Raw genomic sequence first — 26,399 nt, forward strand, 5'->3', positions numbered from 1 at the left:
TGATTATGCGTTTAAGAAAGAAATATCTAGAAAATTGCATAAGTTTTAAACGAGAATGTATTTTATTCCTAAAGGGCAGTTTTGAGGATGCTTATAGCTTGTTTAAACATCATTGATCAATGAAATAAAAACATTTGGACCAATACAACAGTTACAACTCCTGCAGTCGAGGATTGTTATGCCTATAAGTATAACATTTCGAGAAAATTGCGTAAGTTTAAAACGAGAATGAACTTTATCTTTAGAGGGCAGTTTTGGGGATGCTTATAGATCGTTTAAACATAATCGATCAATGAAACAAAAACATTTGAACCAATACGCAAGTCACAACCCCTGCAGCCGAGGATTGCATGAGTGTATAGGTAAGTATAAAATTTTTAGAACATTACGTATATTTTAAACGAAAATGTATTTTATTTCTAAAGGGAAGTTTCGGGGTTGCTTATAGATCTTTTAAACATAATAGTTCAAAGAAACACAAATATTCGGTGGGCTGCAAAAGTTACAACCCCCCAAATCAAGCATTGCTTTGCATGTATGAGTGAAATATCTAAAAAAATTACGTAAGTTTAAAAGGAGAATGAACTTTAATTTTAGAGGGCAGTTTTGGGGATTCTTATAGATCGTTTAAACATAATTGATCACTGACCAATACAAAAGTTACAACCTCTGCAATCGAGGATTGCTATGCGTGTAAGTAAGAAATTTCTATAACATTGCATAAGCTTTAAACGAAAATGGATTTTATTCCTAAAGGGAAATTTCGGGGTTGCCTATACATCTTTGTTTCTTTAATCGTTTAAACATAATCGATCAAAGAAACATAAACATTTGGACCAATACAAAAGTTACAACCCCTGCACCCGAGGATTGTAATGAGTGTAAGTAAGAAATTTCTAGAACATTGCATAAGCTTTAAAGGAAAATGGATTTGGTTCTTAAAGGGAAGTTTCGGGGTTGCTTATACATCTTTTGAACATAATCGATTAAAAAAACACAAATATTCGGTGGGTTGCAAAAGTTACAACCCCCCAAATCAACCATTGCTATGCATGTATGAGCGAAATATATAAAAAATTACGTAAGTTTAAAACGAGATGAACTTTACTTTTAGAGGGCAGTTTTGGGGATGCTTATAGATCGTTTAAACATAATCAATCAAAAAACATAAACATTTGAACCAATACAAAAGTTACAACCCCTGCAACCGAGGATTGCAATAAGTGTAAGTATGAAATTTCTAGAAAATTACGTAAGTTTTAAACGAAAATGTATTTTATTTCTCAAGGGAAGTTTCGGGGTTGCTTATAGATCGTTTAAACATAATAGTTTAAAGAAACACAAATATTCGGAGGGCTGCAAATGTTACAACCCCCCAAATCAACCATTGCTTTGCATGTAAGAGTGAAATATCTAAAAAAATTACGTAAGTTTAAAACGAGAATGAACTTTATCTTTAGAGGGCAGTTTTGGGGATGCTTATAGATTATTTAAAGATAATCGTTCAAAGAAACACAAATACTCGGTGGGCTGTAAAAGTTACAACCCCCCAAATTAAACATTGCTATGCACGTATATGAGTGAAATATCTAAGTAAATTACGTAAGTTTAAAACGAAAGTGAAGTTTATCTTTATAGGGCAGTTTTGAGGATGCTTATAGATCCTTTAAACATGATCAATCAAAGAAACAAAAACATTTGAACCAATACAAAAGTTGCAACCCCTGTACCCGAGGATTGCTATGCATGTAAGTATAAAATTTCGAGAAAATTGCGTAAGTTTTAATCGAGAATGAATTTTATTCCTAAAGGGAAGTTTCAGGGTTGCTTATAGATATTTTAAACATAATCGATTAAAGAAAAACAAATATTCGGTGGGCTGCAAAAATTACAACCCCCTCAAATCAACCATTGCTTTGCATGTATGAGTGAAATATCTAAAAATTACGCATAATTAAAACGCGAGATGAACTTTATTTTTAGAGGGCAATTTTGGGGATGCTTATAGATCGTTTAAACATAATCGATCAAAGAAACAAAAACATTTGGTCCACTACAAAAGTTACAACGTCTGCAGTGAAGAATTTCTATGCATGTTAGTGTGAAATTTCCAGAAAATGACGTTAAAACAAGAACGGAATTATAGAGGGCAGTTTTGGGGTTGCTTACGGATCATTTAAACTTAATCGATCATAGAAACGATAGCATTAGGGCCATTTGTAGTAGTCTAAGTCAACTTTCAGTATAACCGAAGGTCAAGTAAATCTGCCAATACATATTTTATCTGAAACGGACTCTTGTATAACTAAAAATCTATTCACATTAGCTTCCCATAAGTAATCAGCTCAGCTTGTCGCTGTTTCTCAACAACTGTAGGATTGAGAAAATTATTCTGCACCGCATTTACTTGAACGTGAAGCTGTACGTTTTTTCCTTTGCAATTTTTTTATCTCTTATAATAATGAATTTATCGGCTTTTGACGAGTTGATTTTGGTTTTTCATCTATGCAGTATATACTATTTTTCCATTTATCCGACGTCGAAGCTCTGAATAATTTCCTAATCCTAATGCTGTGTACGATAAAGTCACTCTGGCATAAGGTAACTTGTACCAAAATGACTTTCAAAAATTAAGCATAACAAAAAATAATGGTAAACCAATTTATTTTATAAGGCTTACAGATGTAAAAGTCTAATCAAAATTATGTACTAAGCTTTGGATTTTTCGAAAGTTTTGATAAAATAATGTACCTATTAAGTACAATACGTTTAACAGTTAGTTATATTTATATGAACTTTATGACTAACATGATAAGATAAATTCTACTGATTAAATAATTTTCCATTTTAAAAATGGCTTATCTATTTCTCAACATTACATTTTTCACGTAAATGCTGCAACAAAAGAAAACATTAAAAAATAACAACAATAGCTACATTTCTAAGTCGGAAACTAAAAACTACTCCTCACATTAAGTCTTCTGAATTAAAATTTAAAAAAAATTATGAGTTAGATGCCTAAAAAGTCCTCTACACACCATGCACTGGAACGTGAGGCAGCACGTCATTGTTAAGTGTTGACTCACTCTTTTCTTCCGAAAGGGGCTGATAAACGGAACCGCTATGCTTGTGCCGATTGATAGAGTTAAACCAGGGAATTTTGACGTGTGGGACCTTCACGGGTACCAATTTTCTTCTGTAACAGTAGAGGAAGATGTTGACGACAAGCAAGACGACTGTTACGGCAGTGGCGACGAATATAAAAATTATTTCATATAGTGGATATTCCGTTTGCCGATCAGCTTTAAAATGAATGGAGCGGAAGTATTCATCGCCACATTCGTCATACTCGTCCTCATCGCTGTCTTCAACTGTTGATTTGTTGTTGTCTTCTTCATCATCGTTAAAGGTATCAAAAAAGTAGTCGTCCAAGCATCTCTCCTTTACCAAGAATCTCCAAGAGGAAAGTGCCTTCCCTTGATTTTCATAATCGTTTAGTTCTTCGTGAGTTTTCCATTGAAGCGAATCGAGAAGTGGTTGAACATTATGCTTGTTTAACCAAGATGTGGCGTTATGCAATATTTCATCGCAACGCAATGGATTATGGGAAAGGTCGAGTTCTTGCAGAGAAGGAATTACTTCAAAATCACGAGTGGTTACCGAAGTTAAGGAATTGTTTACGATTCTTAATTGGTGCAACGCTTTCAAATTTGTCTTTATCGGTTGTTGCCAAAGTTGGCGTAATCCACAAAAACTAACGTCCAAAGTTTTAAGGGCGAGATTACGTTTGAAAATATTAGTGTCGATGCTTTTTAAGAAGTTTCCGGCCAGGTTAACTGTTTTTAATGCGATGGAATTGACAAATGTCGAAGAAGGTATACGCGAAATATCGTTGTACGACAGGTCTAATTTAACCAGCCTAGGTAGCCGCTGGAATATAGCGAGATTGGCTTCATTTAGTTTGTTATGCGACAGGTTAAGTGTAACTAGAGAGGGAAAATGTTTGAAAGCGTCTCTGGCCATTTGGGAAATACCGCAATGGCCGCACGAGAAATAGTCGGTGATGAAATCATTTTGTAATGTTGTAATTTGTAATTCGGGGAACTCCCTAAAATGGTTGTAGTCGAGAATAATTTTTTGAAGTCTGACATTGAATTGAATTACGAGCGGGTCCAGATTTGTCAAGTTATTACGGGATAAATCGAGATATACTAACTCTTCCATTTTATCGAAAAATCCGTACGTTAGATTAAGAGAGTTATTGCTTAGGTCCAGATGGTTAAGTGCCATTAGACTTTTGGAGAGGTCGTCCCCGAACGTCTGCAGTTGACAAGATTGGAGTACCAACTTTTCTAAATCCGCGTCTAGTAGGCTTAAATCAATTCTCTTTAGCGGATTATGGGATAGATTGATAGAAATGATCTCGGTGTTATTTTGAAAAAGGTCTCGCGGAAGATCCGATATATTATTATGTGTCATTGTAACGTCTTGCAGATTTGGTAAGTTGGAGAAAGCGCCGTGATCGACAGACGAGATGTAGTTTTTGTCTAGGTTTATGAATGTGAGATAAGGAAGATTGGCGAAAGTTTTTTGTGTGATTGCCGTAAGGTAATTTCCTGACAAATCAATTTCTTCTAAGAAATTTGAAGCGAGGGATTCTAATTTACGCAAGGCGGAGTTCGTAATTTGTAGCATACGCAATTCGTCTGCATCGGCAAGCATGTTTGAATTACCGATTACGGGAATTGAGGAATTGTTTATGCGTAAGGAGGATAAGGATGAGAGCGGTTTAAGGGCCTTCCCATCGATGGCCAGAATTGAGGCATGTTCGATCGAGATCGAGTTTAAGTGCTCTAGACCGCTGACATTGAATACTTGCCCTTTAATTGCTATGGGTTCGTTGGGGTTCGAAATTTTGAGGCTCAATATGACACCCTCGAAACGGGTGTAATTCGCCGAATTGCATATTGCGGAATTGTCAGTGCAGTTACAGTTTGTCGGGCAGAAAGCACTGGCACTAGTTGTTAACAACACAAGTAGAAGAATGTTGCGTATCATTGCCGTTGTCTGCGGGTGTCCTAAAAACAAAAAATAATATTGGAACTCGCTTTTAATATGTACTTAGACAACAATGTTATCTTTACTGATAAGACAATTACACTTATTAGGATACATGATACGCTAGAATTAAAAGGAACAAATAAAGTGTAAATTTTGTCGGGAATGGACATTTACACTGTACAGGTTAGGATAATAATTAATGTCCTTGAATGAGCATAAATAGGTGCGCACAAAAAATAATTTAATAACCCAACATTTAATTCCACCTTCCTAACTGTGAAAAAATGAAGTAAGAAGACTCACCTCGAAATTTTAAAAAACTTATAATCGCACTAACAAAAGAATGTTCAAGGTAGGTACTCAACAAGGGAAAAGTGAAATACGAATGAATCTTTGGCTAAACAAAGAGCACACGATAAGTTTTCGTGGAATGACGAAAGTAAAGTCAGGTGAGTCGACTGCAAACGATCCCAGGTAAGTGTGGTCACATGGTTACTTAACTTAAGTAATAAATTCAAATCACGCGCCAAAAGTTTTCATCGCGTTTTAGCGCCTTATTTTGAATTTTTGAAAAAGGTACTTCTGTAGTTACCTGTAAAGAAGTTCTATGTAATATATTACGCCGATTACAATTATAAACCGAGTAGCCCTCGTTTTGACCCGGATTTCCCCACCACGGTATTCAAATCACTGGAAGTGAATCATGACATTTATTGTTGTCTTTACTGCACGAAGCACCATTAGGTACTTCTGATAACGGTGTTCGAGTTCATTCGTAGATAGAAATTCGCATGTCCATCTACTCTTCAGATATCATTTGAGCGTTTGTGTCGCCGGTGTGCGCATTTCGATTTTAAAAAAATACCGCGGCTAGTGACCAATTGAATTTTTTTAAATTACAAACGCATCAGTGAAGTGAAATTTTTATTGTATAAACTTTCTAGGTGCATTAATGTGCAGGATTAGAAATCCATAGGTAATTTTTAAACTTATTTGCTAGGTTTTTGATTTTTAATATCTTTTTATACAGTTATTTTAAACTCAATCCATAGTACGAATTCCAAGGATTTAAAGAAAAACACGTGCTGTTTTAAACTCTACTCTTTTAGATTAGAAATGTTTTAACCCCACGGCGCAAGAAAATAGATTATTGACATTGACACCGTTAATATTTACTATTTGTAAATCGTCATCACTTATCGAATTGTGTGTCGCCCTAAGGCCTATGATTATCTCACAAGCAAATGATCTCGGTTCCGTAGATTATCGTCCAAAGTCTCAAAAACGTCAGAAATATTACTTTACTTTCATTCATTACTATGGGAACATGAACAAACAATAATCTTATCAAAAACAGCGCTCTGTTGATATACGATATCCCTAGGTAAACGAAAAATTGTAGGCTTATACACCTTTTTGCGGTCAATATTAACTACACCTATACCTATGATAATAATTGAGTTGAAATATTTTTTCGTTAAGAGGATTGGATACCCCAAAGATACGCGATTTCCTTATTTTTAATTCGATCCTCATGCGGTTTTTAACAAGGTAATTCAATTTATCGGTAAACGGCGCTATTTCATTAAAATTTTAAATTGAAACATTTTGATATAAACTTTGTTGTTAGAAATCATTATTTTAAACAATTTAAATGGCGCCGTTTACTTATAACATTGTGGACACCATTATCACCAGCTAATTTAATTGCAAAAATCAGTAACGAAATTGGAGGCATAAATAAGATTTATCTGGTAGATGGCGCGTGGTATAAAAAATCTTTTTACTTTAAAGAGGATTATCCATAGACCATAACATTGTAACAGTTACGAAGTAACCCTAACTGAAGACACATGTACAACCTGCTCCCGGAAAAACTTAAAGCCTGCAAGTCCCTGGGTATATTTCGTAGGGAAGTAAAAAAGTTTTTAATACGTACCTAACTGCTTCTACACCATTGACGAATATGTGGATGGATGTAGAAAATGCTGTAACTACTGCGATATACCTGTGTGATATATGTGATTTACTTTTTATATTTTATGTGTGACATGTATATATTTCTTATATTTTATTCTTACCTCGTTGACGCCTCCTATGTACACTACATGTATGCCAAAGGAATGAGTAAACAATCTAATAAAAAAAAGAATAAGTTCATGAACTGTATAGTGGTATACTGATTAGGTGATTCCAAATTCTTCGTTGCTTACAAGAAGAAATTCGCATATTTTTCCCATTTAACTGCAAAACAAAAATTTAACGTGTTAGTGATACAGTGAAGCGTTTGGCTTGGCGATGATCAGAATGCATCAATATCATTGCAAGATGCAACTGATGAACTTCAATCATTTGGGAGCAGAAGAAATCTGGTTCATTATTTTTTTCATTTTTTCATTTTATTATTTGTGATCTATACAATAGTATTTTCACACGTCATCAGGTACAATTACATAGTATTAAAAAAAAAAGACAAAGGACACGAGAACATGATCACACAAGGTACTGTTGCTTTTAAAACTTAAATGTTATCAAATTTATCTTTTAAAAATTCTTCATAAGAATAAAAAGCTTTTCGTTTAAGGCAACTATTTACACAGTTTTTAAATGCGTGCAAATCTAAATATTTTATTTGTTTTGGCAAGGCATTGAAAAATTTCATGCCGTAAAATGTAGTGCCATCTTTGGTCTTGTTTAATCTATGAAACGGTATATAAAGATTCTCTTTGTTCCTTGTATTGTAAGTATGAATATCGGTGCTTACAGTTAGTGTAGTCATGTGTTCTTTAGTATATATTAAACATTGCTGTATGTAAATGCAAGGTAATGTCAATATATTTAATTCGATAAAACCCTGACGACAACAATCTCTGTATTTAAGGTTTTTAATAATCGTATACATTTGCGCTGCAAACCAAATAATACTCGAGAGTGGGCAGAATGGCCCCATGCAAGAATTGCATAAGATAATACCGAATGAAATATGCCACAGTTTCCTTCGTAGTCACCCTTATTAAATTGCGAATCAAAAATAGTGCTCTAGCTAATTTAACACGCTGAACGTTAACATGTTGGTCCCACTTCAACTCCGAATCAAGTGTTACGCCCAATAATCCAAGCTCTCTGCGTTCGCTTAATACTTTGGTTCGTTTAACGGTTAATACCAAATGTTGAGTTTTAGCATTACAAAATGTATTACTAAAAATATTCACATTAATTTTCGACAATCATTTGTATACAATTGTTTATCGAGATGGCGAATGCACCCTTCCTTCGATACATCAGTAGAATTGAATCATTGCAAGAATAATTTTTATCGATTTGTACGTTTCCATCCTCCAAAATTCACAAATTTCAATTGGGATTTGTATAATGATGCTGTAACACGTAGACAATGAATCAATAAAATTAAACGAATCTGCATCAGTTGTTATACATACTATAAAAATTAAACCTTGTACAGAAACAGCGAAATCGAGAGCGAAATTGATAACTGTGGAATATAAAAAAGTTGTTGACTTGACTAGTAACGAGACTAGTATTAGGTATTATTTATTATTTATAGTATTGATATAGGTACATACCTAGTATATAGTTCGAGATATAGTTATAATTACCCTCGTAATTACCTATAGTATATAAAGTTATTTTTTTAGTACACCAAATATTTTTGTTGGTTTGAGGTTATGTCTAAATAATTTATAATTTTGGTGAAACTAATGTTATTATTTTGCCAACATTTTATTGGTCAGGAATTTTAGTAGGTATTTATTTAGCAAAGAAAATTCTATTCTTGGGAATTTATGAAATATCTATAATTACGAAGATAATTACCCTTGTAATTGCACCACTTTCCACTGGATACTGGCTTTTGTGGTGATCGATAGCTATTTCACAATAAGTAAGAGTTTTCGGACTACAATGCGCAGTCTACAGTGGGAGTGAAATAGTATAGTATTTTTACTCACAAGCAATTAACATGATCGAAAATCCCAAGGACCCAATGTAAAAGTAATTATTTAAGCAAATTAAATGTTATAATGTAGGGTAAAGATAATTTAAACGTCAAACTTAACACTATTGCCATAGTAACGATATAAGGCATAAAGAATCTACAAATCGCCTGTTGTAAATTAAGAGTAATTGTTCATAGTAGCAGTAACAGGGTATAGACTACCGGAATAAAGTGTAAGTATGTCCAAAAATGTGTGTGATAGGGGGACTAAAGCACAGTTATATTTTCATATAAATGGGCTAATTTTGCGTTTACAAGGTACGGTCTCAAACAGTTTAGGTAACTTTGTAACTCTTTTTCAAAATGTCTACCACAAGATGTCAACGAAATTTGATATCTAGGGATCTTTGAATTTAGGTTTTGAAAGTTAATTTCATTCTTTCGATTCTTTTCTTTCTTTAAATTCTTCAGACTCTTCGGACTTCTCCGATTATTTCCGATGTTACGGATTTTCAAGTTATTTTCTTTTCGTTTAGTGTCCTCTGATTCTTCAAATTCTGTTGTTTCTTTGTACTTCTTAAATTCTTTCCTTCGTTTATTAACGAGCTCCTAGCGAATGTATAATTTTGCTGTGTCCGTCCGTCCGTCGGTCTGTCCGTTAGCACGATATCTCGAAAACAAGTGGACATATTACGATGAAATTGTGCGGGTTGATTCTTTATCATTATTGCCAAATATTTTGAGCGTTAATGACTGTATCTTTTGATATGTGCAATAAGCGCGAACAACCTGCATTGTATTTTAACGTATTATTTTGAATTTTTGAAATAAAAACGAAAAAGCAAATCCAGCTTGGTTATCAGCTACCTTGGCATATACCAATAAATGACAATCAACATTTTATTTAGAGTTTGACATTTCGACTGCACGTTATTTGTAAATGCTAAAAGGAAGAAAAAAAAAATTGATGGTTGATTGATACAACACAATGGATAATGGTTTAGGAAATGTACGTGAAACTAACATTTTCTGATTCGCGCCACTCGCGAGCTCGTGTTTAATTGAGAGAGTATGACATTTCCAAATTTTGTGTGGCATTGGTCAATAGGTGCGATTTAGGTTTCCTAAAATCAGATCTGAAATTTCTAATGCTTTGTTATGGTCCATTTAGGATCCTTGATCTAAAAAATGTTTGCTCTGTGTAGTTTATGAGAGGGGAAATTACCACGATCACCCCTCCAGTAAATCCGTGCCTGGCACCATCGCCGATTAAGATTATGAAATGAAAAAAATTGCAAACAAACCATTGAAGTGAAATTATTAATCTATAAACATATTATGTGCATTACTGTGCAGGAATGGTAGTCCAGACTCCAGAGGTAATTCTTGAGCGGTTTTTAAAACTCTATTATTTTAAAAATATATTTTATTATTTTAAACCTCCACTCCTATGTACAGGCGGCCGTGAAATCATTTACCAAATTTCTTAAAATTCTACCTAGGTGCACACGATAAAAGCACTTGTGTTTCTCAAATCCATTCTTTTAGATCAGGAATGCATTAACGTAAGCATAATTCCAAAAGCAATTGATCTTTATTCCGAAGATTAATGTCCAAAGCTTCAACGTTTCAAAAAAAAAATCAGAAATGTTACTTTATTATACATACAATTGCAGGCCTTTATCAACCTTCTTTTGTCGTCACTATTAACTGTTACCTATACCGTGATACACCTGTGATAATACGAGTGACTTTTTTTTACTATAAAAGACAATTACATTGTAATACACTTACGCAGTAACCAAAAATGTCTGTCGGGATTAAAATTAAATAAGAAAAAATGCAAATTGGGTTAATTCTCAAATTTTACAACTGATGAGATCTCATAAAAATTTGATTAATCTCTTCACGTCGTGGGACTCGAAAGAATGAATAGTTCATTTATTGTTAGAAATTGTAATGAAATATCGTGAAATACTGATTCAAATCAGATTCCTTAGGTAGAGGCGTACAAGAAGAAATCAAGAAATCCCCGTATTTTACACAGTTCGGTAAAAACAAAAATGTAAGGAATTAGTGATACCTACAGGTAAAGCGTTTGGTAATACAAATACGATGACACAATATATCAATATCATTGCCAGTTGCAAGTACCTACATCATTTGGCCGCAGAGAAAAACTAGTTAATTGCGAAATGCGTAGATTTACATTCACTAAAAATATTAATATTAATTTTCGCCAACACTTTGCATAAAATTGTTTACGGAGGTGGCCGATGCGCCTTTCTTCGATACATCGGTATAGGTTCAATGAATGCAAGAATCCTCGATTGCGGAGGTTGTAACTTTTATGGTAGATCAAAATATATGCTCGATTCTTTGACATAATGGTCTACAGGCAACGCCCACCCAATTGTCTTCTAAAATTTAAATCTCACTTTGTTCTCAAATTACGTAATTTTTTTAGAAAATTCACACTTACAGGAGTTACAGTATTGCAATCATCAATTGCAGGGGTTGTAATTTTAGTCGTAGATCAAATATTTTTGGTTTCAGAGATAAATTTTGTTTGAATGATTTATAAGCAACCCTGAAAATGCCCTCTAAAAATAAATTTACTTTTTGTTTTAACTCATGTCTAACTTTTAGAAAATGCTCACTTACATATGCATCAATCGTTAATTGGAACACCAAATATTTTTGTTTCTTTCATAGATTATTAACGAGCGACAAAAAGCGAGTTCATGATTTTGGACTTTCTGTCCCGTCTGTGTACACGATAACTCACGAACGGTATCGAATTTTTCAATTCTGTTTTCAGTAATAGGTAGCCACTGGTCAAGGGATTAACTGTTTCAATTATGGTGAATACTCATCAACCGGAAGTCACCTTGTCGTTCGTTGTCTATATTGCTGCAGTTTATTTCTTATAAACAACTCTACAATTAAACTCTCATCTCATATCTACTATGATGAGCTTTGCCTCGATTGCGGGAGTTGTAGCTTTTAAGGTACATGAAATATTTTTGTTTAAATAGATTATGACTAACTGGTCTACATAAGGCATTTTTTTTTTTTTTTTATAAGGCTTTTTTCGGGGATCTAAGCCCATTTAGCCACGGTAACATACTATGGGAAGAAACAAGGACACTCGCTTCTCGCCCAGAGGTCTATCAAGGCTTTTCAATGACAATACTGTACACGACCATGATGGTTAACGAGGAATAGGGTGGCACAGAGGATAAGACAGCGGAAAACAGAATTTTATATGAATTTATATACGGTCAAATATTTAGTTTGATTTTATGAATAAAATCCACTAGCAGATCAAACACCCCTCGGTCGTTACTTCTTAATACGGTGACTATATTTAATGGGTACACAATTCCCTTGTTCTGCAGTCCTTCGTACAATTTATATGTATGTGTTTTATTCAAGGGACAGTTAAAAAAAATGTGATTAAGGTCTGCAACAGGTTCACCGCAAGCACATTGCGGGCTATCCAACACTTTGATCTTGTGCAGGTGCGCGGGAAATCTTCCGTGGCCAAACTTCAATCTGGCTATTATGACGTCATATCTGCGAGAGACAACGTTTTTGGAGTTACTCCACGGACGAAGTGTTACTTCCGGATGAATTAAGGCATACTGTGTGGGTTTTATGCTATAAGCATTTTTCCAATGTACTGTCCATTGGGTCTTTAAAATATCGGACTTTGCCACACCTATATAATCAGATTTTGCAATTTTGTTTTCGAAATATATATCTGATTTGATGGCTTTCTTTGCCAACATGTCCACCTGCTCATTAAGAAGAATTAATACCGCTGTGCCCTTTAATCCAATAAAATTTTACATTCCTTTTAAACTTCAGAGCTCTTAATGTAATGTTGGAAACTATAGGGTTTGATTGTAATCTTCCTATCTTATTGTAGTTTTTTAAAGCTTGCAGCACGCTAAAACTATCAGTCATGATCGCCACCTTATTACTAGACGCGCTATCCCCACAGTGGAGCAGTGCCTGCCAGATTGCGTATGCTTCTGCTGTAAATATGGATGTAGAATCGTTTAGTTTAAAACATCCTTTCTCTTGGCTTCTCGCGTTTACGAATGCGCATCCACAGCCTTGATCACCCTTTGATCCGTCTGTATACAAAATTATGTGATCCCAAAGTTCAGCTGTAATGGAGGTGTGGAGCTTACGATCGTGGTCGGGCTGCCCAGTGTACGGTGGAAAAACTACTTCGAGGCCCTTTAAATATTCCCCAAACGCTATCTCAAAATTACTTTGTGGAAAAATGCTCGAGTTAAAAAGGGTGGAGAACTTTTATTTTGCCAAAACCTAGAACATAAATCCAAAACAGTGAGATTGTTTACTTTGGAAATAAGCACGTTAGCGTTTATTGCTAGGATTTTAGCTACGTATTTGACTGCCAAAAACGGGCGACGCAGGTGCAGCGGGGGTTCTTGTGCTTGAATTAGCAACGCATTTATTGGTGTCGAACGCATGGCTCCTATGGCTAGTCTCAGAGCTTTATTTTGCATAACGTCGATCCTTTTAAGTTTATCCTTGGATGCATTGCCGTATAAAGTACTACCATAGTCTATTAATGATCGCGTATAACTGCGATACATAGTTAGAGCGACTGAAGTGTGGACACCCCAACTAACTCGAGTCATAAGCCGTATAAGGTTCAGTGACCTCTCACATCTAGATACGAGATTGTTTATGTGTTTTGACCACGAAAGTTTGTCATCTAGCGTTAACCCCAAATATTTGACCTCTTTGACCACAGGGAATTCTACCCCGGCTAGTTTAATTGCACCACAATTATTCTGTCTCCTACGAGAGAAAAATACCACAGAGGATTTAGCGTGTGACATCTCAAATCCGTTATTTAATAGCCATGGTTTCAATATCACCATAGCTCTGTCTAATGCCAGTTTAAGCTGCTCAAGCTTTGGATCAGAAGTATACAATACAAAGTCGTCAGCGTATTGGATGACATCTGCTTCGCGCGATAGAGTAGCAAACAAATCCAAAGTATACAAATTGAATGGCATTGTTTAAGTATTTTCTACAAACAAAATCCTATCCTCTGTTCAAATTACCTATTCTTTTTAGAAAAATACTCGGAGAAATTCAATCGCCAATTGTAAGAGTTGTATGTAGTACACCAAAAAATTTCTTCTCTGTCATAGATTATGTAGAAATGATCTATAAGCAACCCTTTAATTGCATTCAAAAAAAGTTTTTTCTCGTTTTAAAGTTACGTAATTTTATAGAAAAATTGCTTACATGCACCGTGATTTCATTTTTTGAGGTGATGTTTAAAAGTAACTTATCTATAAAACGGTCGGTATATTTTTTCCATACATCGTCTTGATCGGGAGTAATATATAAAACAGATTAGCGCAATAATCGAGGCAATAATCGGTGCAAAACATCAAATCTTTAAACAATTGGTATTTAGTTACTATAAACTTTTTTTTTTAAAATAATCCGAACATTTTGTAGATAAAGGTCTACATTTATAAAATAGTTCTTAAAAAAATTGTTTTATGGCGGGCGCTCTTATGCAAATTTACATAACCAGGGACCCTTAGTGCCGCAGTCGCGCTTCCACGTCACTGCGCCACACAGGCTGGCCCACAATTATACAATGCTGATTACAAATTACGCCATTTTTTAGGAAGGTTTTTCAAAGGAGATAAAGGAAATAATTTTCCAATATTTTTTTTCGGAAGTGTACGAATATCCAAATTAGGTGTGGTTGGACGTCAATTACGTTAAATGGGAAAAAGGTTTTTTTGCAGATTGTTGCTTTCCATGTTAACTTAGAGAGTTTATAATGACATCAGTCGAAAGAAGATTTTTTCTCTCATTTAGTGATATTCCAATTAGTTCATTTTTAGTTGTATTTCTCATAATTTTATCAAAAATCAACTGGAAACTTTGTAAAAAATTGAAAAAGCTTTCTATGAATTTCTATAATGATGGATCATTGCGTAAACTTCATTAACATTGATCGCATCGTGTTTATTCGAACATTGTTTAAACAAAAATCACAGAAATTGCATTTTAGTAAATACCTAAAGGGAAGAATTTTCAGATTGATGGACTATTTGTTGTATTGTCGACACAGACGGAATAGGACGCTCATTAAACTGCACACAAAACAAATGTCGTACACTACGGTCCCTATTTCGTAGTATTCGTTTTTTATATTAGGTACAAATTTTTTTCCTCGGTGAATACATTTTATAAAAAAAAATTAATGATAGTTGAAACTGATATTGATTTCCATTTATAGATATATAAAATAATTCGAAGAAGCATCTCTTCTGTGTTGCGGGCTACCTATTACAAATTTTAGGATTCTAGGACGATGTCCATGCAAACAGTTTGATAATATTTAATGTAAATAATGTCCAAGTTTTCCTTTTTGTCGAGTTAATAATAAAATTTATATAAATACTTATATGTATATTTAAAATACAAAAGCTAACACTAATGAACCAAAGTTATGGTTGCTTATTACCCTCATAATTTACATGTGTACAGTGGAATAATTAATAATAATAAATCGTTTATTGGGATTAACATAGAATAATCATATATGGTGCAGTGAACATTACTATTATAAACTCATTTCAGTTTCCCCCAAGGGGTTAAGATTCGAATTGATCAAACAAGATTCACATTGGTTATTTATGTATTCGTAAGCATAGTTTGGTATATTTATTGTTGTATCGTTATTTCTAACTTCATAAGAAATATCCAAATCTGTTGCTAGCTAGGTTATTACTAACTTCACACGGTTCTCCAGAACTCATAATTACAACTTTAATTTTAAATTTATTTTAGCATTTGCTAGTTATGTGTTCATTTTGCACAATTTATTAGGAAAAAATGTATTAACAGAAATGCTATTGCTGGAGTCTATTTGCGAATTCCAAACGCGAGGGAGGAATTTCGTAAATGAATATCGAACTTGCAACTTACCTGCACACACATTAATATTATTGTACCTAGTGTTTCAACTAGATTTGAAGTTTTTATTATTATCCTTAACATTTTTTTTATTTCCAGTTTAATATGGAAATCTGGTTCCTGCCCCTTCTGCTGTGTGTCGCTGCAGCGGCAGTTATCGCATCGACGCTTTGCCCAGATTCATGTACTTGTCTGGGAAATACTGAAGCGCATTGCACGTCTCTGCAATTTACAAAGAAGAAGCCGAATAATCATTTTCAACATTTATCCAAACTGGATGTGAGTAACGCAGGAATATTTAAATTAGGTTACAATCTGAAGGCATTTTCCAACTTAAAACATTTAAATTTATCATGGAACAAGATCCAACATGTTTCAGCACAATTTCTACCGGAATCTTTGGAGACTCTCGATATTTCGCATAATTATATTAAATACTTTCCCCGAAAATTACACTCACTGCCTAAATTGAAGGAGGTTTCCTTCGAAGGTAATCCCATTCACTGCGATTGCGATTCGGCCTCAGACTTTTGGGTATTGCAAAAAAATGATGTAACCGTACACTTTCCCAAATGCGTTGGACCAAACGGGGGTAATTTTTTGCAATCGATTAAGTGCCATGACGATCTGTTCGGAAATATGCAGGGCGATGCACCGTACGAAGGATCCGGGTCTGAGACTACAATAGAAGAAGAAATGGAGAGGGAGTATATAATTCCCGACATAACAACCGCTCCCGAAGAGACAACAGAACCACCCAAAGCAGTAGAGGAAGAAGGTAGCGGCACGGGAATAGACACTCAGACCCCTGAAGAATATGACGATGGTTCCTCCTCTACAACCGACGAGTACGACTACGATAATGTTACGGACTTAATTGAACCAGTAATTACACAAGTCAATGAATCAAAGTTGAGCAGCATCTTTGTCAAACCATGTAATTTCGATTGCTCTACCCCATTTCCGATCGACAGCAGCAATGATACTAGCGAATCACCATCGCCCAACTTAGTAGACGGTTTTCTAATGATTGCAAACGACTTGGGAATTCTTGACGATGGAAAAAATGACAATGATACCCTAACCACAAGCGACTTAGTTGAAGTAACCACCGAACCGTACAACAAAACGGCTAGTGCAGTAATCACCGACCCAGGGTTGAATTTGAAAGAAAAATCTGGAAAAGTCACTACTGTTGAAACTGAATCATCTAACACCTCTTATATATTTTTCGGGCTGTTTCTCTTGTTAATTGTCGGCGGAGTTGCGTACGTTTGGTATAAACGGTCGAGAGCAAGTCGACATAATCGTGCCCCGCAGACGAATGGTGAAGACAAAACCGAACCGATGGAAGAAGTTGAACTCCTGACAAAGGCTCCCGCTGATGACGGTCATCAAAACGGAAGGCCAGAATCTGTGCCGTTCATTAACGGTAGTAAAGACAATAAACCTAACGAAGACGACGACAATTATATAAACTCTGTTAAGGAACCCGAACCAAAGAATGAGGAGGATGTGGAGCTCAGGAAGCCCCCGCGTAAAAACGTCCCACTGTCATCTGACACGAAGCGCGTAACCATAAAGGCCGGCGAGATTCCCAACTCGACTCCCAAGACACCAGTTTTGGTAACCCGACATCTCAATAGTGATGGAGACATAGTAACGATACCAAATGTTGATCAAGATGTTTAAGTGGCTAGTGTTTAATTTTAATAACCGATTATGTTTATGTAATTTGTGATAATCAAAGGGTTTGTTCCTACGGTGCAACGTTCTGTTATCCAGTTTGGCTACGTAGTTCTCTAGAGATTGCACACTTGCCTTTCAATTTAAGAAGAGACTGAATGTACGTTTTTTTTTCAAATATTATTTAATGACAAAACGATTTGAATTAAGCCTAGTATTACCAAAGTTTCGTTTTTTTTTTAAATAGTTATACTTAGCACTATAATATTGTTGTTCGAATAGTTTGTATAGGTATTCGTTTGTACTGAAAATGCGTTATTTTTTAAATATTTTATAAAATGCGTTATTAATATTATAAATCATTAATACCGTCAAATAAATGCATTTCATTTATCGTTACAGGTGTTTATTTCATACATTTCATACCAATACCTAGTGAAAGTGCTCCAGTGAGTGGTTCGAGGTAAGTCAATCATTATTTTACTCGATTTATTGATTATTTTTAGTACAGGTTGAAATAATAATTTTACATTTTAAATATCTTTACCGTCAAGTAATATCTTTAAAGTTGTCGAGCTAATTTTAAGGTAATTTCTTGTTTGATAAACTTTTTGGAGCCACTTAAATATTCAATTATGGAACTTTACCTTGACTCATGTTCATAATTTTGTCGTCTGCATGAATTATCGACAATTTTAAAAATATTAGTAGGTCAACGTCTCGATCTTACTATTTATACCACATCACTTTCGAAATGGCGTTACGCCATGAAACCTTATCTGAAACTCTAAAGATAGTTAATACCCATTTGCCTTGGGTTTGATTAATCACGAAAGATTTGGAAACTGTATATGTATTTGGTGCTAGCCCAGGTTCCAAAAAAGAATGTAGTAGTAAAACTATCTACCCAAACCTTTCTCAAATACGAGTATACTCGCAAATATGTTATCCAGGCACTATAATAAAAAAAGTTCAAGTACGTTAAATTGTATACATGCGAATTAATTCAAGTGGTCATTTAATTTAAAATATATGCCCCTATTATAATAGTGTTGACTATAGAAGCATTACTTGTAGTCGCAACTCGGCCTTGAGATTGTCAAGGTCGGTGTACATATTTTGCCATCATATATCTGCATGAATTTTCGTTACCTTATAATATGTCCCTGAAGTTAGCTTAGGATCGGATTCAGATTCACAAACTGACAAATATTACAGATAACAAGCTACCAAATTATGATTGTATAAAATGAATGTATAAAAATGCATACAAGCATATAATGAAAATGACTTAAACTAACTACGATGAGGCTTGCAAAACCCTACAAAACAACAAAAATGGTCAAACTACTCCTTATATAAATATTACCGATAAGTATCACTTATTGGTTTATAATTAACTTATACTGGCGACAAAAATGTTTAAAAGTCCAGATAAATGTAACAAGCACTTCTGCAGAGAGACCTTTTACAGATTGAAAATGACAAATTTTATAACTATATTTGCAAAAGGGCCGAAACAACCTTTAGAAAATCATGATAAAAATAAGAAACACTTCTGCTAAGAAGACACGAATTTACTTTCTATGCTTTTCAGTAAAAATCTAAAGACTAAAATCTTCTTGTTAAAACGGTAAGCTAAAGTGACTGCAAAAAATAAATAAAGGAAAAAGCTCACAGAGAATATTATTTTAATTTGAGTTGCAACCCTTACATTATTTCAACGCGCCCAAAAAAACCTTGCATTCAAATTAACTATAAGAAATAGAAAATTCCTCAACTGTATTATACGGAGTGGCGGAAAAGTATGGAATCAGCGAGCTACAGTCGTAACTATTCTTTATATTGATAATATAATATCAAACAACTTTCATCTCACACTTTTTGTAATATAACGAATGCTTAAGGCTGTAGCTCGCTGATTCCATACTTTTCCGCCACTGTGTATAGATGAGCAAGTAATCTAGCCCCCCCCCCCCCATCCAAACCTCGAATGTTTTTACTTTATGCATTCGGATATAAGAAGTTGGACCGGAAGCATATGAAAATCAAAAAAATTATACGTAAATCCTCATCGGAATTGGGGATCGATATACTTGTAAAATGCTAAATTATTACAAAGTAACATCTCTGCAGTATGGTTTAAATTTGAACATTTAAATTGCAAACAGGGCAAATTGTGGATAGATTAGCTACATTTTTCACCGGGCAGATCTCAAACTGAGCGGGAGGAATTGTAAGCTTCTTATGCACTTGAACTTGAACTCACAGTTGAGTGCAGTAGGCACATGCATGATGAACGTTTCCCATTTAGAGTAATGAATGAACATCAAATTGGAAACAATATAAATTGCCCTAACCGAAGAATAATTTATTTTCATTTAAAAGGTTGGTTGACAGAACAGAAATCAATTTAAGTAATAGTACCGTGTTATTTACTCTAAATAAATAAAAATCTAAACTGATATACCTATGCACAGTTTAATTGGCTTTAATGATATGAATTATAAGTACAGTCTTCCAGTTTCAGGGTTTTCTCATGATATCCTTTGCAAGTACTAGTGCAGGTTAATCGCCACGTTCTCCTTTTTAAATATAAAAAAGCTTGGGCGTCAAGTTTCGCGTCATGGGTATCTCTATATGCACCAAGAGGTGCCGTAGAAAAGTAATGGTACTTTAAGCATTGGGACAAAAAGGTTGATTTAAAACTGTACGGTGTTGGCACAATTCCCTTTCTAGTCCTACCTATACAATTATTATTTTGCAACGCTGCATTGTGTAGGTACAGGAAAGAGAATCTTCCGACATCCGCCTTCACATTTTGAGGAAGGAATCTTGGGGAAATTTTGGAAAATAATAGGCCAATTTGTAAATAAATGCTGTTAATGATGTCGGGTAGTAATTGTGGAAACTTCACGTAACGTAATAAGTTTTGGTGAAATTATAGAGGAAATTCTATAGGTGGGTATATTAATTTTGTGTAAAGAATGGATGTATTTTTCGTGAAGTAAAGTAAAGACTATTAATTAGAGAAAGGCATGTATGGATATTTTGAGAGAATATGACGGAATTTTAGAGGACAACAAAATACTAAAGAAATAAGGCAAAATTTCTCATGAAAGCATGAGGAGGTTTCTAGCAAACTCTTACTGAGGAGATCTAGTAAAATAGGTAGGAAATATGATAAGATAACGTACGACAATAAAATACGATGGGATTTAAAGGAATAAAGGTACATTTTGGGGTCTTGAATGACACTCTGAGGAAATTGGGAAAACATAAAAAGACAAATTCTAAAGAAATGTTGATATTTACTTCGGGAACCCTTGGGTCACTACAAGAAAATTTTGTACAATTATGGATAAGAGTAACTTGGATGGAATAAACTGAAATTTCAGGTATTATAGGGAAAACATTGGGGAGATGGGAAATTAAAAATTAATCTTTAAATAAATACGGTTACCTATTTCGTTACAAAAGTAACGTAATGCAGGAAGCTTCGAGGCGGAAATAATATAATAGTTTTTGGGAGTACATTTCTGTTATTAGTAGCAATTCATAAAACCACAAAAGTCATGGCTATTGCTACTAATAACACATATGTTGAAATTTATTTTTAAATTTGCGCGGTATACCAAAAGCTTTTGCATTTTTTAATTCTGAACAACTTTAAACTCTACAGTTTTTTCTGTAAAATGTACAGGAGGGCAGGATATTGCATAAAACTAATTTTCCATATTAAATTCATACTTACCGTGCACCACCCGGGGTAGTTACTAAAAAGGCAAAACGCCGTGATGAAGAAAATTTCATCCGATCTTTGGTAAAATGTTTACAAATACAGATCACGATGATTATATATATAACATCAGGGAAATTTTATAGACAGTTTTAAAATAACCTATATTGTTTATAAATAAGACAGGAATCTCAAGATATCTTTGAAGGCAGATATCAGAAAGTATCCGGTAATATACACCGTACCTACCTGTATGTGACGTCTCCATAATGAAAGAATTTCGATAAAGAGTAATATAAAGCCTTCTTACTTTGACACTGGTGATATAATTTCTAATGTGCGAGTGCTAAAAGTCACGTAAGCAAATTTTCAAAACCGGAACAGAGACTGAATTTTCTAAAAAGTTACCTAATTTGAAAACAAAATGGATTAAATTGTTAGCAGGAAATTGTTTGTAGATTATTTAAACATAAATAATCTATCAAAGAAACAAAAATATTTGGCGTATCACAAAAAGTACAACCGCCATAATCAAGGAGTGCTATACATGCAAGTTAACTCGATAAAGAGTTTTATTTTTAGTTGGTAACTCGATAACTCCCGTAATCGATGGTTGCTATGCACACAAAGTTTCTGAAAGATTATATACTCTGAAGAGCTGGAAGAGGTAGGAAAAATTACGCTACTTTGCTTATATTAAGTGGTACAGTATGACAAAGGTATATTAGAAATTTTCCATCGATGTCCAAAAAACCCTTCTTTTGTAAATTGAATAAAAGGGTTGGTAAATAGGGCATTTCCTATCAAAACCGAAGAATTCAAATTTTTCGGCAAAACTTGATTTTAACATTTGCTACTGGTATATTGCTCTATTTATTTGTAACATATTTCCAAGGTTGTCAAATCAGACTTTGCTAAATTAGGAACAAAGTCATCTAACTGCTGTAGGGTACTTTGCAATTTTCACTAAGTGTCTACTCTCTATTGCAGTTAACTGCTAACAATAAAGCGCCGGAAAAGTATAATAAAATATTAATATTGTAGGATAACTGTTCGCCAAATAACTAGACACAATAATATTTTACATACGCGTGATTTTGTGTACTTATTCCGTTTTTTGATACACCCGTGATAATGGTACAGCAAACAAAACTACAAAAAATGAATTACTAATTCTTGATTGCTGTATATTATCTAATGACAAATGGATAAAAAAGGTCCTATACGACCTGTGTCAAAATTAAAATGTAACTAAAGGTAATGTATTCACTAACTGACACGACTGTTACGAAAAAAATTACATAACACCAATTTATTTATGCACTTCAAATTGACCGCTATTAATTTTCACACATTTCCTTTTGACTAAAAATTGCAAATGCCCTACATATAATTCTATATAGTAATCAGGATGCATGAGTATGTATGTTATAATGAGACACGAAGATGATAGTAGGTTAAACCACTTATCAGTTAAAGGCAATAGGGCAATTGCATATGATGGTTATGCGTTGCACTTCTAAATGTAATTAGTTTTCACTGGGTCCAAATGTTGATAGATCGCAGTTAACTATAACAAATAAAAGTAATTTGCAAAGACGATAATGCTATTTTTCTTACTTTCAGTTGCGGTAATTGCAAAGAATGTGTTTCATTGAATCGCAAAAATTTTCTAGAATAACCTTAGGCAGGCCATCTAATTACAGAGATTGTATAGTTAGTTCCTGATTGATCCAACCAAGCCAAGCGTTTTGTATGAGATGCGGATGGGATGTGTCAGTTCAGGAATGTAATTAATAAATTTTGCAAACAGTTATTAATTATTATAATGCATTTAACTATGCATTTGCGTACAAAAATGTTCATTAAATTAAACCGAAATTGATTATAATTGAAGGATATATAAAAATAAGTGCTCGTTACATAACAGTAGGTAGGTATTCATGTAATTAACAAATTATTGTCCCATTAAAATCTTCTTCTTCTATTACGATCAAGTTACTCAAGAAAAATGGTTGACTAAAATACATATATACATTACTAGCTTTTGCACGCGACTTCGTACGCGTATAAACATTAGCCGTTGTCTTAATTCAGTTTTCCCCCGTTCTCGTGGTAATTTCGAGAAGTGATTTCAGAGTACACCTTTGACCTTAATTTCTTCGAAGAAACTTACATTCTAAATATCAAGTTTCTATATTTCGCAGTTTTGACTGTAAAACGTAAAATTCTGCCTTTTCTCGTTCTCGTAGGAATTTCGGGAAATCCTCCCGTAGTGCTCCCCTACAGTATCCAAGGAACCTATTCTAAATTTCAGTTTTCTTCGTCCAGTCAGTAACTGAACCGTTTTACATACAGTGTGCGCAAGATAAGAATGAATAGAATGGGAAAATAAGAAACCATGATCATCACCAACTTCATATTTTTATAGATACCGGAAAAAAAGTACATACTGTATTGAGTATCATTTTTTTATCACGAATACAATGATGTGTGGCACAATTATGATTCTATATTAGGTATGTCATTTACAGGAACCATCAATGAATTATTTTGACATTTTATAACGCCTACTGCATCAAAATTTTAAAAATGTAATAACAAGCCCTTTTTCTGACTTAAATAATAAACAATTTTTAACATTTTGGTGTAGTAAGCGTGGACAAAATGTCAACGCATTGTCATTGTCAGCCTATGAGGAAGTGCTATTTGTTTTTGGTATCTTTCCAAACAGGGTCAGAAAAAATAACAACGAATATTGTTAGTTCCCTTTTCATCGAAAATCTTCGAAACTGATCGGAATTTCGAATTTAACAATACGTTGGATTGGGGCTGTATGGAAGAACAGGGTCCTTCGGCAATGATTAATCGATTTTTCTTATGAGGAAGATTTGTATTGGGTAATGTTCGGGAAATCACATCGACGTCGAGTGCCCCAAAAATAGAGTACTATTTTTTGAAGAGTTTTTAGCGAATTCCACCAAAATGACTGTGGGGGCGTCAGAAGTGGGTACCGACAAAGTAAATGTGGTAGCTTCTGACAAGATCTGACTGATGGTGGGCTCAAATCACTAGCGATTTACGAGCGAACAGGGCGTCGGAAGTGGGTACCGACAAAGAGAAGGTTTTTAGCTGATAATCCGACGCAGAGGTTTGGCACTTATTTGGATCTCCGTGAAAATAGCAGAAAATCACACCGTCAACTTGTTGTTTCGCGTTGGAGTAAACGTTGCCATGAATTTCTAATACTTTAAGGGTCGACTGCACCCCGCGAATCCCATTGCAAGTCGATGAGACCCTATGGTGTTGTTTCTATTGGAGTAAGCAATTTTATTGCGATGAGACCCCACTTGTTTAGTTCTCCATGCATACTTTACCGCTTGATGCAATTCGTAGTCAACTTCTCTGCACGACTTGATATTTTCGTTATTATTAAATTCAAAGGGCTGTAACTTTTGAACTAGTAGCCCAATCTTGGAACTGTTTGAAATTATGGATTCTACAGGCCACATTCTATAAGAAATTTTTTTTCCGGGTTGATCTGACACAATTTTTTTTTCGGGGCTCAAAAGACCTTCCTTTTTTACCAAAAATCGACTACACCAAAATTTCTCGGAAAAACACTTTTTCTTATTAATTTGGGAGCGTAGAATCCAATTCAATTCGTACTTTTTCGATCAGATTTCTGAGACAATTTTTTTTTCGGGGCTCAAAAAAACGCAGTGTATAACCATTGAATTATTAACTAATTCAATGTTGCGATACAAATCTATATAAATATATTTGATAAACTTATACTTTGCGACTTCCATTTTGCAATGTAACTGGCTAATAGAATACTGATCTGCCACAAAAAAATGCGCTGAAGTCCCTTCCATCTCACACGAGGTTTGATAATTGTTTAGGTTGGTGTTAGCAAACTTTCACCTGAAAATGAAATAGAATTTCGGAATGTAAAGTACATCTGTCACTTCAAACATTTCCGGAAAGGTATTTCACTTTCGACTTTCACGAAATAACTTTCAGTTTCAGCATACAAAATGCGGGTTTCAACAATGTACAAAATAGTACTTATACTATAACTTCTAAACTACTCTACGGATAACTTTGAAATTTGTCGAATGCCAACAATTCAATTTTTCAAATTTTAACGCTATCGTCAGCAACAGTGATAAAAATAAAAAAGAATTGTAGCATTACTTGATCTGTGTGTGGTAATCCACTATTACTTCGTTATATACTCTTTGCTATATGCTATTACTTAAGAAATGTTCGTCTGTCACACACGATCTTACTTATATGTTAATTGTTAGCATGTGCTATGTAATCTTATCACTATATTCGTAAATGACCCGTAGACGCCTTTTAATGCATTTCTTAGAAGTAGTGAAGGTTAAAATTATTTGTTTATTAAACTTTTGCAGGATGGTGATAAAATTTATATAATCTTTAAATATTGTGAGAATTTTTTAATTTCTTTAAATAAGATTCCCATTAAGTTTAGTTGAAGACTAATATGTAACTTTATCTAAAGGGAGCCATTATATCACAACTTACCCCATTTTAGCACGGGATGGTTTGTTCTTTGATTTTGTAACAATTTTCATGCTTTCAGATTCACGTGCCAGATACAAATTAGATCCCGATATAATTAACACATGTGAAAAATTGGATATGTTGATAATATCAGTCCAATGTAAATTAGTCTCTGTATGTAGATGTCCTTTATACAGAGTCATTAAAATACGTCAAGAATTTAATTTCTGCGAACCGTGGTAATTTCGTAATACATTTTACCTCTCGTGTGAATTAAGTTGTGTAAACTGACGTTCGTAATTTCAAAAAGGTAGCTATGGATAATAGTTTTAAAAACCAAAACAATGCTCAAAAATCTATGAACACCTTATTTAACTAATTTATTACACCATAATAGACACCTGGAAGGTCGTTTGAAGGGAGTTTAAC

General features: G+C 34.2%; 2 protein-coding genes across 3 annotated transcripts; one reads left to right on the forward strand and one right to left on the reverse strand.

Annotated features, from left to right (window-relative positions):
• Nucleotides 1-2,764: 2,764 nt before the first annotated feature.
• On the reverse strand, nucleotides 2,765-7,020 carry LOC116165410 (chaoptin). Of its 2 annotated transcripts, none has more exons than XM_031479839.1 (2): nucleotides 7,001-7,020; nucleotides 2,765-5,078 (listed from the first exon to the last, which is right to left on the reverse strand). In XM_031479839.1, exon 2 carries the CDS (start codon nucleotides 5,056-5,058, stop codon nucleotides 3,031-3,033), a length of 2,028 nt encoding a protein of 675 aa, XP_031335699.1. In that variant the 5' UTR covers nucleotides 5,059-5,078; nucleotides 7,001-7,020; the 3' UTR covers nucleotides 2,765-3,030. The 2 variants fall into 2 exon arrangements, with proteins under 2 accessions (XP_031335699.1, XP_031335698.1); XM_031479838.1 differs by lacking the exon at nucleotides 7,001-7,020 and adding an exon at nucleotides 5,365-5,524.
• On the forward strand, nucleotides 5,777-18,036 carry LOC116165411 (protein windpipe). The gene is made up of 2 exons (XM_031479840.1): nucleotides 5,777-6,037; nucleotides 16,109-18,036. Exon 2 carries the CDS (start codon nucleotides 16,115-16,117, stop codon nucleotides 17,699-17,701), a length of 1,587 nt encoding a protein of 528 aa, XP_031335700.1. The 5' UTR covers nucleotides 5,777-6,037; nucleotides 16,109-16,114; the 3' UTR covers nucleotides 17,702-18,036.
• The last annotated feature ends 8,363 nt before the right edge of the window (nucleotides 18,037-26,399 follow it).

This window comes from Photinus pyralis, unplaced genomic scaffold (assembly GCF_008802855.1).
Source record: "Photinus pyralis isolate 1611_PpyrPB1 unplaced genomic scaffold, Ppyr1.3 Ppyr1.4_LG3a, whole genome shotgun sequence".
In the NCBI taxonomy this organism is placed as follows: domain Eukaryota; kingdom Metazoa; phylum Arthropoda; class Insecta; order Coleoptera; family Lampyridae; genus Photinus; species Photinus pyralis.

Excerpts from the sequence above, each read along its gene's own strand:
- LOC116165410 (XM_031479839.1), bottom strand. The coding sequence starts at position 5,058 with ATGATACGCAACATTCTTCTACTTGTGTTGTTAACAACTAGTGCCAGT.
- LOC116165411 (XM_031479840.1), top strand. The coding sequence starts at position 16,115 with ATGGAAATCTGGTTCCTGCCCCTTCTGCTGTGTGTCGCTGCAGCGGCA.